At 37.2% G+C, this 15,876-nt stretch overlaps 1 protein-coding gene across 5 annotated transcripts in view; it reads left to right on the forward strand.

The window, feature by feature from the left end:
• The window catches only part of LOC150108743 (twitchin-like), a 2,666,638-nt gene that overhangs the window by 1,844,380 nt on the left and 806,382 nt on the right, over positions 1-15,876 (forward strand). For all 5 annotated transcript variants that reach the window (XM_090390962.1, XM_090390961.1, XM_090390964.1 and 2 more), the window contains one exon: positions 13,166-13,280. In XM_090390962.1, coding sequence (XP_090247088.1) covers positions 13,166-13,280 — 115 coding nt within the window. The remainder of the gene's footprint in view (positions 1-13,165; positions 13,281-15,876) is intronic.

The raw sequence follows: 15,876 nt of genomic DNA on the forward strand, positions 1-15,876 counted from the left end.
AAAACATGACCTCCCTTTAGCAAATCCATACTGTCCATCAAAGATTATACCATTGTTGTCAACCCAACTCTGGATCCTGGTTCTCACAAGCTTCTCCAACAACTTAACCACAACACCTGACACAGAGATAGGCCTATAGTTTGATGCTTGAGTTCGATCACCTCCTTTATATCTGAAATAACAGAGCTAGTAATTGCAACAAACTTGGAAAACTGCTTTGAGCAGTATTACAGCACAAGAAACTGCAAGCAGTGGTCATAGTACATAGGAAATGGTAACGGATTATTTGAAGGAAGCAGTAGCAGAATATATACCTAGATTTGGGAGGATAAATTAAGCACCATTAAATGGGTGATGAACAGCATCATTTTGCTGGAGCTAAAAATAAATACATAAATATATAAATAAATAAAGTTAGTGAAGGGAATTTAAATGACAAGGTGATCAGCAAGCACAAGCCAGAAGAATAACTGGTATGGTAAGGAAGGCAAAAGCAGAGTATGAAATGAAATTATTTTTGCATGCCAAAAATAATCCAAAGGAGTTCTATTGATGTGTGTGTGTGTGTGTGTGTGTAAAAGGAAAAACGATTATAGTGGAATAATTATGATGTTGCTTGTGACAGAAGTGACTAAAGCAGAAAAGTAGTTTCATTACTGAGTGATCACATTGCAAGGGTATATAGTATCCAGTTGCAGAGTGATTGAATACAGCTATGGGATTAGATGAAATATCAGCTCATATATTACAAGAATATTCTATGGAATTCACAATGTCTTTGACCAGATTGTTTCATTTGAGTCTCAGCTGTGGGTTGGTTCCAAAGGAGTGAAAAGATGGAAAAGCAATTCCATTGAATAAAGGAGACTCTAAGACTGAGGTAGTAAATTTTTGACTGATCCCATCTTAGGGGTGGTGGACAAGGTATTAGAAGTTGGTTAAAGGACAAGGTATTAAATTGGTTAAAGGACGAATTCAGGAATGGAATGCTGTATGGTGGCATTATGGTTTTGTGAAAAGTAAGAGCAAGCCATGCTTTGGTAACATACTTTTTATAATTACAGTGATAGCTGAATTGAATGAAGATAATGGCTGCACAGTGACACTGCTGGATTTTGCAAAGTCATTTGATGTATTTCTGCATAGAACTCTGTAAAGTAAATTGCATCAAATGGAGATGGATATATAGGCTGGTGAAAGAGAGATATCAGACAGTATTATATTTGTGAGTAGAGCCCAAGAGAATGCCTCTGACTAGCAGTGTGCTGTGGACTCTCTATATTTGAGTCACTGCTGTTTAATTTGTACATTAATAATATAGGAAATGATATTAGGGAAAGCATTCAGTTGTTTGCTGATGATGCAAAATTTGGAAGAACAATACTTAATAAAGACAGTCTAGAAATCTTTCAGGGTGATTTAAATCATCCTAGCAGCATGTGCAGAAGAGAATGGTTATCAGTTTAATGTAAGAAAGTATGAAGTTATGCATTAGCTGTAAACTAAGATATAAAGGAAGTATTGCAGAAGCAGCTAAAATATCACATACAGTTACCTAGTTATTGAAGAATAACCTGACAAGCAGAGATAAGGAGGTTTATATACCTCTTTATAAGGTATTGATAATAACCCTATCTGAACACTGTGCACAGATATAGTTTCCAGACCGCTTGGGGATGAGAATGAAGTAGAGAAGGTCCAATAGCTACTGACAAAGATGGTCAGTCTATGGAATTCTAATTTTGAGTATAGTTTGAAGATTTGTGAGTAAGACATATTTGTTAATAGGCAGAAAAGGAGAGATCTGATTGAGACATATAAGTTAATTGCAGGCTTTTATGGGATTGATACAGACCAAATTTTCAGTGCATGGTTAGTGGTGAAACAACCAAGGATTATCCCTTGAAATTGAGTGGGTGTGGCTCACAAGGGGGGGGTGAGGACCAGATTTTTTGCTTGGAGAGTAGTAAATGAGTGGAAACAGTTGCCCAAGTCTGTTATAAGTGCCTTTGTTGGTGCATAAGATTGAAACAAAGTATGACAAAGTATGAGATGATGGCTTAACTGCAAATGAGCAGAACGTATATTAGGAAATAAATAAGCTTAATGTGAATAAGGCAATAGGATTTGGTGACATATCACCACGAGTTTTAAGGGAATGCTCAAGGGAGTTGACAGTAGTGTTCGCATAACTGTTTAATAAGAATCTTGCAACAGCATAGGCCCATAAAGAGGGGAAAGAAGCTAAAATCCTTTACTTTGCAAAGGTGTTGATAAGACTGTGTTTGCAAATTGTAGACTATTCTGTATATCTGGAGTTGTAATTTAAGAATCATAGAAGTTAGTGAGAGCTATGATACCACTTCTGTATTGCAGCTCTCACTATCATAGAAGTTAGTGAGAGAGCTATGATACAGAAGTGGTTTGATAACAACAGTGTTCTCTGTAATTGCTAGCCTAGGTTTGTTAAAGAGAAGTCATGTTTTACAAATTTACTTATGTACTATAACAATATGATGAATGTTTTGGACAGGGGAGATGCATATACAGTATATACTACAATTTTGCAATGGATTGGATAATAGGCAGTAGGTGACAGGAAGCAAGTAATATAAGGGGAGTGTGGTATCCCAGAAGAGAAAACTCACTAGTGGTGTACTGTGGAATCTGTTTTAGGATCATTGTTATTCAACTCATATATTAATAAAATTTTGAAGGATTTATCTGGAGATGTGCAACTTTTTGAGAAGATGCAAAATTGGGGAGAACAATGTGGAATCACACACATTTTGTAGTCTTATAGGAAGACTTGAATAGATTGTATGAATGGTCAGGTGAGTGGATTTATCATTTCTCTGTTGCAGATTGTAAGGTTTTCAAATTTGTTAAGCAATGCTGAGTTGCTATGTATATACTCGGCAGGGAAATTTTGAAAGGGGATAACAGGGGTGTGAGATCTGACATTGTGGTGGACAAAAAAAACCTGAAGATGAGAGTTCACATTGAACAAATTTCAAAGTTGTCACAGTGGATTATGGCATTGATGCAGAGGATCTTGGTATGCAGAAATAAAGTGGTTATGTTTCACTGTATAAGGTCTTGATCAAGCCTCATATGGATTACTGTGCACAGATTTGTTACATGTTAAAAAAAGTCCAGTGAAGATTCACTAAGGTAGTGACTGATCTATGGAATGTGGAGTATGAAGGCAAATTGACAGAACACAATTTGCAATGACTCGTGAATGGGAGGAGGATAGGAGATGTGATTGAGACATAAGTTGGTCATGGGTTGTTATCAAGCACATGCAAAAGAAATGTTTCATAGACTAGAGCATACATTCCTTCATAATATCACATTTTCAGTGTACTGATTCCAGTCTTTATACAACTTTAGATGTATTTTCTAACAACATATTCATATGTAGTAGAACTGAAAAAAAAATTCAAAATTTTTCTTTATGCACAGTCAAGTATAGTTATTTTGTTTACATAATTGTACAGTTACAATGAATATTATTTCCATAGAATTGGACAAATGTCTTTATAAATGCAATATGAATATGACGTACTCAAAATTTTCAAAATTACATAAAAATACTTTGTTATTATTATTATTATTATTATTCAGGCCTCCATGGAGTCAAAAGACTCATAGTGGTAGGTCCTTCCTAAGAACATAAAGTCTGTAAAGACTCATCGAGGGGAGGTCCCCCCCCCCTAAGAAACACAAAGTCAATCATACCACTCCTTAAACTCATTCACCGTTCTCGCTCTCACCACTCCATCAGACAATGCATTCCACGATTCAACCACCCTCCACGCAAAGAAACCACTCCTCACCCTCTTGCTCACAGTTTCCTTTCGTAACTTTTGTTCCTTCAACATAAAAAAAAACTACTTTATCATTCATCTAGACGGACCATGACATTAACATTTGTGGAGGACCTAATATATCACTTCCTTGGTTTGCCCTAATTTTTTTTTCACTACACCAAATGCTAATTGATTGAGTGGAGAAAATGGTATAAGAACAATTTGCTGCAGAAGATAGAGTAAGATATTTAATGAGCAGTTCATAATGGTCTTTCATCCTTGTGAATGAGACATCATGGAGAGCTTGAGAGCAGTTGATGATGAGGAGTTGATGATGTCATGGTCCTTCTAGATGAATGATTGATCATTCATCTAGAAGGACCATGACATAACATTTGTAGAGGACCTAATATATCACTTCCTTGGTTTGTCCTAATTTTTTTTTTCACTAAACCAAATGCTAATTGATTGAGTGGAGAAAATGGTATAGATATATTATCTATACCACTGAGAGCAGTTGATGAGGAGGAGGAGAGAATGACTGTAAGTGAGCAAGAGGTTTATGGGGAATTGAGCAAACTTGATGTTAATAAGGCTGTGGGACTTGATAATATATCTCTACGTATTTTGAGGGAATGTGCCAGGGATTTGGTATCTGCCTTGATATATTTTTTTTAATATGAGTCTTCCGGTCAGTCGAATTCCAAAGGAGTGGAAGAAGGGCAAGATTGTGTCACTTCATAAGGGAGGTCATAGAATTCAAGCATCAAATTATAGGCCTATCTGTGTGTCAGATGTTGTGGTTAAGGTGTTGGAGAAAGTGGTGAAAACTACGATCCAGAATTATGTTGACAACAATGGTATTATCTTTGATGGACAGCATGGATTTGCTAAAGGGAGATCGTGTTTTAGTAATCTACTTATTTACAATAAGGTGACGACTTCATTGGACAGAGGAGAGGGATACACAGTAGTATATTTAGATTTTTCAAAGGCTTTTGATAGATTACCACATGATAAGTTGATAGTCAAACTAGAGTGAATGGGGTTGAATTTTAGACTAGTGCATTGGATCACAGATTGGCTATTCGATAGGTATGAGCAAGTTGTGTATGGGGAAGCAGTATCCCAGAAGCAGAAAGTCTCTACTGGGTGTGCCTTAGGGGTCAGTGCTGTTTAACCTGTATGTTAATAATATTGGGGAAGATTTATATGGGGATATTCAGTTGTTCGCAGATGATGCAAAGTTGGGATGGACTATGATGATTAGATCAGATCTTGTTACCTTACAAGAAGACTTGAATAGATTGAGGGAATGGGCAGAGGAATGGGAATGCCAACTCAATGCTACAAAATGTAAGGTTTTAAAATTTGGCAAACAAAGATGGGATTTAGAGGGGGACACTTGCTGTACAGCTCTCTTTCTCCACCACTCAATTCACCAACTACAATGAACCACATCTACACCAGTGCTATCTACCACTGACCACCAGTAGTATTTGGGTGTAATTGTGGACATGGAGTTGAAGTTTAGATAGCATATTACAAACATAGCTATAATAACTCTTCTGATTACTTGGATTTGAAGAACATGCTGACAAGTAAAGATAGAGATGCCATTATTCTCCTTTATAAGGCCACCTTTGGGTTACACAGATCTGGTCACCTGGTTGTGTTGTGGATGTGGAGATTTTGGAAAGGATCCATTAATGAATGACTAAGATTGTTACTAGTCTTTAGAATGTTTCTTGTAAGGAGAGATTGAAGGTCTGTGGGTTGAAGCTGATTGATGGTGGAAAGGAGGAAATATTGTTACGGAATCAAATAAGTTACTAAAAGGATTTTATAGGATTGACACAAAAGCCTTCTTTCAGTGCAGGACAGGTAGTGGGAAAACTTGAAATGATTCCTGGAAATTATATAAGGTTATGATTAATATGGGTGTGAGGATTAGATTTTTTGCGGAGGGTGGTGGATGGATGGAATGGTTGCCAGAGGCAATTATGAATTCTTTGTCCATGAATGATTTCAAAGAGGAGTAGTCAAAGAAAAATGTTGGGAGTCCAGTACTGATCATTATTCACACATTCCTATTATACGTTTATTCTTACAGGTGCCTGATAAAATAATAATAAGAAGAATTCATATATATATATATATAACCAGAATAGCGAGTATGAAGGACAAACAAATCAGAATGGGATAGTTAGTATAAGGCATCAAAATAGGGATGGGACAAATGGGCTTCTGCAATTCATGTATACTAATGCCAGAAGTATTAGGAACAAGAAAGAAGAATTTTTAGCCTTGATTGGCACATCCAGGCCACAGCTTATTGGCATTAGTGAAACATGGCTGACAGAAGATGTTTCACTAATGCCATGTTTCACTAATGCCAATAAGTGAAACATGGCTGACAGAAGATGATATAGCTAGTGGGATTGAATGTGAGGGGTACAGTGTGTTCAGGAGTGACAGGGAGAATAAAATGGGGGAAGAAGTGTTATTAATAATAGCTGATGAGGTGCAGCCAAGGAGATTAGAAGTGGAACTGCAGGATAGAGAAAAGAGCACATTTGAGGCTATTTGGTGAGAGATTGAGGCTAGCAGAACAAAATATACAATTGGGTGCTGCTATAGACCAGTTGATGGAATGGATGGTGAATATAGTATGCATAAGCAAATAGAAGAAATGAGTGGAAGGAGGGTAATTATTATGGGCGATTTCAACTATGGTAACATTGATTGGAGTGAGGAGAGGACACATGGGAGAAAGGAATTGGATTTTATGCGGTTATTAAGGCATAACTATCTGCGACAGCATGTAATGGAAAATACTAGGGGTCAGAGAGTGCTTGACCTAGTAATTGCATCTGAGAATTCGACTGTAACGAATATGACCATGTTGCCACCAATTGGTGAGAGTGATCATAGGGTCTTGACTTCGAAGGTGGCTAAAGATGTGGAATTTACAATTAAGACAGGGTACATGTGAAATTATCAGGCTGGTAAATATGACAAGCTTAGTCGTTTGATTGGTTCAGTCCCATGGAATGTAAAACTGCAAGGGCTGGATGTTGATAGTGCATGGGAGGTGGTTAAGAAGTGTTTGCAGGAGGCAATGGCTGACCACTTGATTCCATTAAATCCCTACTTGATTTATTATTCGGACCTAGAGTCCGAATAATAAATCAAGTAGGGATTAAATGGATGAATAACACCATTAAAATTGAGTTGCAAAAAAGAAACAACCGTGAAGGGAATTTAAGGGGAAAGGTGACCGGTAGGCACATGAATGGTATAAAGTGCAGGCCAGAAGGGTAACGAGTGTGGTAAGGAAAAAAAAAGCAGATTATGATAGAATATTAGCCATGCAGGCTAAAGAGAATCCTAAATAATTTTTTTGATATGTTGCAATTAAAAGAAAAAATGTATACGGCACAATGATTTTAAAGAACGCCGATGGTAGGGAGGTAACCAAATCAGTTGATATAGTAGAATTACTGAGCGAGCACTTTGCAAGAGTATATCATCCAGGTGGTGACATTGCAAGAATGAAAGACCCAACAGCTTATACGGGAATTGTGGTGAATGAAGTGGAGGTGAATAGTGTATTACAAAACCTCAATGTCGATACATCTGTGGAATTGGATGGTATTCCAGCTCATGTCATACATGAAGCAGCTAAAGAATTGTCAGTGCCCTTGACCATTTTGTTTAATTTGAGTCTTGTGTCTGGGTTAGTCCCAAAGGGATGGAAAGAGGGGAAAATAGTTCCACTGCATAAAGGAGGTTCCAAGACTGCTCTTGTAAATTACCGGCCAATCAGCATATCAGGAATCGTTATCAAGGTCTTGGAGAAAATAGTCAAGAGGAAAATACATTATTGGATAGATGAAAATGGAATGAAAATATATGGGGGACAGCATGGTTTTGTGAAGGGTAGATCATGCTTCAATAACTTGCTCACGTTTTATAACACAGTGACGGCTGAACTGGATAAGGGTTGGGTTTACAGTGATTCTAATGGAACTTGCTAAGGCCTTTCACAGGATACCACATGGAATACTAATTAGTAAACTGCAGCATATGGGGATGGATATAGGGTTAGTGAGATGGATAGAAGGGTGGTTGATGGAGAGATATCAGAGAGTGGTTTATTCAGGAGTAGAGTCCAAAAGACAGCCTGTGACTAGTGGTGTGCCCCAGGGTTCTGTTCCTGGACCACTACTGTTCAATTTGTCCATTAACAATATAGGAAAGGACCTGAGAGGAACTGTTCATTTGTTTGCTGATGATGCAAAGTTGAGAAGAGCAATAGTGAGTGCACAGGATGTCAAAATTTTGCTGGATGATTTAGATAGTTTGGAAGACTGGGCTAAGGAGAATGGATGTCAATTTAATGTGGCAAAACGTAAGGTTATGCATTTTGGGGTGAAAAGATTAGCAGCAGTATATCACATTGGTGGAACTTTACTCCAGGAGATTGATGAGGCCAGGGATTTGGGAGTGTTGGTGGATAGGCAGATGAAGTTTAGGGGACGCATTGCAAAAGTGGCTAAATCAGCTCATCAAATCACTTGGTTGCTGAAAAATACTTTAACAAGCAGAGAAACAGGTTATTGTTCCTCCGTATCGAGCCTTGATAAGACCCCATCTAGACTACTGTGTCCAGATATGGGTGCCAGAGTTTCTTCTTGATGGAGAGGATCCAGAGACAAGTGACCAAGATGATAGCAGGGCTGTGGAATGAACCTTATGAGAACAGGTTGAAGATTTGTGGGGTGCAGAAATTGGTTGATAAGCAGAAAAGGGGGTGATATGATTGAGACATTTTAATTACCAAAGGATCTCTATAAGATTCTAATTCAGAAGATATTTTTGAGAATAGGACTGGTGGTGGGAGGACTAGGGGCCATACATGGAAGCTGGGCAAGAGTGTGGTTAGCAAGGGTGTTAGAGCTAGATTTTTTACTTGGAGAGTGGTGAATGAGTGGAATAAACTGCCAGAGTCTGTTATGGGTTCCATGATGTAAATGAATTCAAGGTGAAGTATGATAGATACTCTGTGAATGTTGAATAGTTGTTCTTGACATGATGTTAGGGCCTCCCTCGATGAGTCTATGGACTCCTTGGAGTTGTCCGTAATAATAATAATATATCAAAGTAAGTATATCAAACAATATGGATATATATGAGGGTGGTCTGAAAAGTTCTCGGCCTCGACCATAGTTGGCAACAATATCGGCATGATTTTTTTTCTAAGTTGGTACATCCGTCATAATCATCCATGCAAAATTTCAAGTCAATCTATGAAGTAGTTTGTTTTATACAGCTGTCTGAAGCAAAAGTTTTGTCTGTATCCCTTGAAATGGATAAAATTGAGTATCATTCAGTTATAAAATTCTTTGTAAAAGAAGGTTTAATGCCAAAAGAAAGTCATTCAAAGTATGAGCACTCTTCTCCTTTGTTTTCAACAATTAAGAAATGGGCTGCCGAGTTTAAATATGGCTGTACCAATCTTGAAGATGATCCACGTGAAGGATGTTCCAAAAGTGTAACAACATCAGAAATCATCGATCAAGTGCATGATATGGTATTAGATGACCGGCGAGTCAAAGTGTGTGAAATTTCTGAAACTATAGGCATTTCAAAAGAATGTGCATTTTGCATGAAGAATTGCATATGAAAAAGCTTTGCGTAAGATATGTGCCTCTCTTGCTCACAGCAGATCAAAAACGCACTTGCATGAAAATCTCGAACAGTGCTTGGACCATTTTAACAAGAATAAAACTGATTTTTTGCATTTAGTTATTACTGTGGATGACTTGGATTCACCATCACACACCCGATGTGTGGATACACAGCAGTCAAAACAGTGGATAGAAGCTTGTTGTTTCATCAAGAAAGAAGACAAAGTCTATTCCATCAGCAGGAAATTTCATGACATCGGTGATTTAGGACGCTAAAGTCATTTTGTTTATTAATTATCTTGAAAAGGTTAAACAATAACCGGGAAATATTATTCTGATCTTTTAACCAGACTAGAGATGAAAAAATTCATGAGAAAAGACCCAGTTTGCAGAAGAGAAAAAATCATCTTTCATCAAGACAATGCACCTACCCACAAAAGTGTTTTAGCGATGAGGAAACTATGGGATCTGCACTATGAACTGTTGGAACATTCACCCTATTCTCCAGATTTGGCTCCCTCTGACTTCTATCTGTTTCCAAAACTAAAACTCTTCCTCATTGGTCAGGCATTTTTCTTCGAATCAAGAGGTGATTGCAGCTGTAGAGAGGTATTTTGCAGATCTTATAGAGAACCACTAGATGAATGGGATAATTTCACTGGAGCATTGCTGGAATAAATGTATCAGTCTTAAGGGAGATTATGTTGAAAAATAAAAATAATTCTGAAATTATAAATTTGCTTTTTCATTGTTAGGCCAAGTACTTTTCAGACCATCCTCGTATATCAAAATGAAATCGGCTTCATTCTAGCCACTCAGGAATAGGCATTACAAACTAATGCAATCAAAGCAAAATTTGAGAACATCAGTAAATGCAGATTATGCAATCAGAAAGCTGAAACTGTAGAGCATGTAATCAGTGCCTGCAGTAAGAAAGCCCCACACTGATTATAAATACCACCATGATTAAGTGGCCAAGATAACCCCTTAGCACGCGTGTAAAAACTATAGTTTTCCGACTTCTAATAACTGGTGGCAGCATAAAATCAAGACAGTATTGGAAAATGAAAATGCAAAAATTCTCTGGAATTTTAGAATACAAACTGATTGGGCTTTGGACCACAATGACATCACAATTACTGAACATTAACAAATTGGATTATTGACATCAGAATATAGACTATAAGGAACTGGAAAAAAGATTATTAAATATTGAGATCTGGTAATCAGATTTGGGCAGTTTGGGCTTAAACAGATCATCCCAAAGAGCTTTCTGTCTACAAGAATTAAAAATTTAAATACATTTACAAAATGGTTTACAAAAAATAGCATTACTTGGAACAATCCATATTTTACAACACTATCTAAAAGACTATTCTTTGATTCTTGGGCAGAATCTGAATTGCACTGTATCATCAGTCAAATTGTTGTGAATGATATCTTGTTTCGGTTCTGTTTAAATTGTGTTAATAATATTAATAATAGATTTATTTAAGTTAAGGAATATTATATCCCATATTGTTTCTTACCAAATAAGAAACTCAAAAAGTTTCATGCCAAATATAGAAACTATATAAAGTTCGGCGATTCCAAGCGTAAGCAAATACTTGGATAGCGCAGCACCTGATCCTTTAAGGTAGTGCAAGCTGAGGCAACTCATAGAAAGGGTGGAGCAAGCTCTCACTATTCTTGATATTTACCCATAATGTGAACTTAGCTCCTAGGAGCTGTATTATTGTTCAACATTATGAGAGAAGGTCACTACCCAGACCTGTTTTGACCTTTTTTGAGGTCTCATCAGTGAGTAGGTAGACCTAGTTAATACCAAGTTTGTAGCAAACAGAACTTGCATCCCTTTTATGAGAATTGCCAAGAAGGTGTCCTAATAAATTACTAATTATATGAAGAGCCAAAGACGTTAATTTGGCGACATGAACTTATTTAAGTTAAGGGATATTATATCCCATATTGTTTCTTAACCGAATAAGAAACTCAAAGAGTTTCATGCCGAAACAATATGGGATATAATATCCCTTAACTTAAATAAGTTCATGTCGCCGAATTGAAGCCTTTGGCTCTTCATATAATTATTAATAATAGATTTTTTTAATACATATTTTATGTACTAAGTATTTGACATTTTTCCACTTGATTATACTATATAATATATAATTAAAGATCCCAAGAAATTATATTCTTGGTTTAATCCATTATCCACGTGTAAGCAAACAAAATTTGTATCAGAAGTAACTTCAAAACTGGACAACACATATATATAGAGGCTAATGACTTCACATCACTTGTCTTATATCCCATAATGCAAAGCACATATCCTTATGAACATGTATAATGCTATGTATTATGGGAAGGGTCGCTGAAGGGTCAGTGGGAGCCAGACCTAGAAGTGAATCCAAGGTTGAAGTAATGCAGAAGTCATATTTCCATATGCATGTAACCAAAAAGTTTAACATGTTATTACTCAAATACTTGGATTAGAGATAGATGTTGAAAGTTTTCCACTTGGTTATACTATAAATTAAAGATGTCAAGAAAGTATATTTTTAAAAACGAGGATATTAGGAAAAACTTGACATTGTTAACAGAGTCAATCTGAGGTGGTATGGTCCCTTAAACAGAATGGGAGAGGAAAGATTAACAAAACAAGTGTTCTCTGCCAGGTTGGCAGGAAAAAGACTCAGAGGAAGATCAAGATATAGGTGGATTGATGCAGTAAAAAAGTGCCTTAGAAGATAGAAATATAAGATCTGATAATGCTGGAGTCGTGACAGGTAACAGATTGATTTGGAGGAAAATTGTAAATAGGAAGTTAGTAATGATATAAACTTTTCATGTAGTACTATCATATCTTGTACACCCTTGAGGGTATAAGTCAGGAATTTGATGATGATGAGAAAGCATATTTTTGGTTTAGTCCTTTATTATTATTATTATTATTATTATTATTATTATTATTCTGGCCTCCATGGAGTCAAAAGACTCATTGCAGGAGGTCCTTCCTAGGAAACACAAAGTCTATCGAGACTCATCGCAGGAGGTCCTTCCCAGAAACGTGAAGTCTATCATACTACTCCTTGAACTCATTGACCGTGATGTGATTCAATAGTCTCTACATATGTTGCCTAGTCCTGAAGTTACTTCAGGTGAAAACTTTGTTTGATTACATTTGAATAAAGGAAGAAACCAAGAATATAATTTCTTGGCATCTTTATTTTATAGTATAACCAAGTGGAAAAAAATTTCAGTGTCTATCTCTAATCCAGAGTATTTTAGTAATAAGATGAAACACCTTTTGTCTACTTGTATATGGAAATATGATTTCTGCAACCTTGGCATCAATTCTTGGTTTGGCTCACACTGATGAGACCTCAATAAAGTTCAAAACCAGTCAGGGTAGTGGCTCTTCCCATAAGGATATGTGCTTCGCATTATGGAATACTAAGGCAAGTGATGTGAAGTTGTTAGCCTCTATATATGAGTTGCCCAGTGTTGAAGTTCTTCAGGTGTAAACTTTGTTTACTTACATTTTGTAAAGCATTAAACCAAGAAGATAATTTCTTGGAATCTTTAATTTATAAGAATGTAACATTTTTATTTGATATAATTAACATGACATTGACTAGAATATCCCATTTTCAGGTTCCAAATTTAAATGAAGGTCAGGAATATGAATTCCGCTTGATAGCAGTAAATAATATTGGAGAGAGTCCACCAAGCAAGCCTTCTCCTTTTGTATTAGTAGAGGATCAACCAGGTTTATAATTTTTTACTTTCATCACTTTATTTCAACATTGTTGCTTAGCTCCAAGATATTTAAACTAATTGAAATTGAATCAATAATACAATACAAGATATCTATTTTAACATTAAGACAAAATTACAACATAGGATGACACAAAATACAACAAAGTGTATGATACTGGATCATTAAAATAAGACAAAATTACAAAATATGATGATACAGTTTACAAGTTGAATTTATAAGAATAAATCTAAACTTCATATGTGTAAGCAAGGATGATTGTCATAATAGTTACTAGAAAATAATACATATGCTTTGAGGGTAGGGTACAGAGTGTAACTGATATTTACTTCTATAGATATATAATTATTAGATCATCACACATAGCCTCTAAGAGATAAATGCAAGGTGAATCAGAGTAGGGAAGAGAGAGAGAGAGTTTTGGGAATTATAGAGGAGGAGAGAGGGAATGAGAGAGAGGTATGGGAATGCGAGAAGAGGAGAGAGAGAATGGAAACAGTAGGAGAGAGGTATGGGAATGCGAGAAGAGGAGAGAGAGAATGGAAACAGTAGGAGAGAGGTATGGGAATGCTAGAGGAGAGAATTGAAACAGTAGGAGAGAGCGAATGAGAGAGAGGTATGGGAATGCTAGAAGAGGAGAGAATAGGAGCAGTAGAGGAGAGTGAATGAGAGAGACATATGGAAATGATACAAGAGGAGAGAATGGGAAAAAGTAGAAGAGAGGGAGTGAGAGAGAGTTTGGGAATGATAGAGGAGGGGAGAATGGAAACAGTCAGAGAGAGGAAATGAATAGAATGTGAGAGAGTGCTGGAACCAGGGACAGAGTGATGTGAGGACAGCAGGTAAGTAGGGGAACACAGAGAGAAAGGGTTAGAGCAGAGAGAGGGAGTGAGAGATGCAGGTGAACAATCAAGGAACAGAATAGTTAAAGGTGTGATGTATAGAGACTCAATGATCTCTAGTGTGCAACATATGATGCCAGAGGTGTGTTTGTCTGGAGGGATGATAGAAAATGTGGCTATGGCAATTAAGAGAAGTAAAAGGATGGATGAAATGATTGTGATGGTGGGTATGAATGACTTGAGAGGCAGTGTAAAATGGGTGGCTAGAGAGCTGAGATTCTTGCTTGAAGTGTGCAAAAGAAAACGCAGAGAGGGAAGATTGCATGTGTTGCCCAGGTATGATAGTGTTGAGCTGAACAGAAGAGCAGCAATACTGAATTGCATAATAGCCAGAATGTGTCAGAAGAGAGGATTGGAATACATGGATGCTTGGAGGGCGTTTGAGGACAGAAGGGAACTGTATGCTAGAGACTGCTTGCATTTGAATGAGGAAGGAAGAAGGCTTCTGGAAATATTGATATTTTCTGAATGAGTCAGTGTGTCAATGCAGAGAAACTAGAATTCATAGGGTGGATGGTAGCAGGCGTGGCCTCTTGTGGGAATGGGTGCTTGGGAGAAGGGGGGGGGGACGACATCAGGTAACATTGATAGGTAAGAAGCAGTGACATTTTTATGCTCTATAATAATGCCAGGAGTATCCAAAATAAAGGAGATGAATTGGTGGCACTGATAGCATCGACCTGGCCAAAGATTATTGGGATCTCTGAGATGTGGTTGATGGAGGATGATATAATAACCGGAATTCAAGTGGCAGGGTACAGCATTTTTCGCAGGATAGGAAAGGAAATCTGGTGGTGGAGTACTGCTTATGATAAGTGATGACTTATGTCGTCTAAGAGTGGAGGCTTTGGAAGGCAGTGGCACAAATGGTTTTCAAAGCATATGGTGTGAGGTAAAAGCACCCAAGACAGGATATTTAGTGAGGTGTTTCAAATCAGGGAGCACAGAGGGGTGGGGACCAGGAGATGTTTAGGCAGTTGAGCTTGGCAAGTGCAAGAAGAATGATTGTTATGGGAGATAACTACAACCGTATAAGCTGGGAAGAGGAAAATGCATGTAGTAATAAGAGGATGGAATTTCTAGAATTCTTGACAGACAAATGTCTTAGACAACATATAATAGAGGGAACAAGAGGTTCAAGAGTTTTGGATTTGGTCATAGTATAAGAAGAGCTGATAATAAATGAAATACCATATGGTCACCCTCTCCAACCAGTTGGAGAGGGTGACCATGTGGTATTGACTCAGAAGATGAACAGACATGCCGGTGTATCAAAGAAAAGGGGACGTATATGGAATTATAAGGCAGGTGATTATAATAGTCTTAGGTATCAACTAGGGGCAGTTCCATGGAAGGCAGAATTGGAAGGCCAGGATATCATTAGTGCTTGGTAAATTGTGAAAGAATAACTGTTAGCAGCAATAGTTAGCTGTATTCCACGGGGGAAGAAGCGAATACAATTTGGTGTAAAGTGGATCACAAACAGTATCAAACAGGAACTGCAGTTGTAAAAGAGATTATGGAAGAGATATTAGGAGAGGGGTGGAGGATAGATTCATGAAGAATATAAGACGCAGGTCATTATGAGTGAGTATAGAAGGCAATTATGGCAGAATAAAAGAGGTGGAAAAATTTTGTACATACCTTGTTTTTGGTTCTATGATGCCTTCCAATTCCAAAGTCCT

This window comes from Typopeltis vanoorti, chromosome 3, assembly GCF_054136105.1.
Source record: "Typopeltis vanoorti isolate ZY-2024b chromosome 3, IOZ_Tvanoo_1.0, whole genome shotgun sequence".
NCBI classification, from domain to species: domain Eukaryota; kingdom Metazoa; phylum Arthropoda; class Arachnida; order Uropygi; family Thelyphonidae; genus Typopeltis; species Typopeltis vanoorti.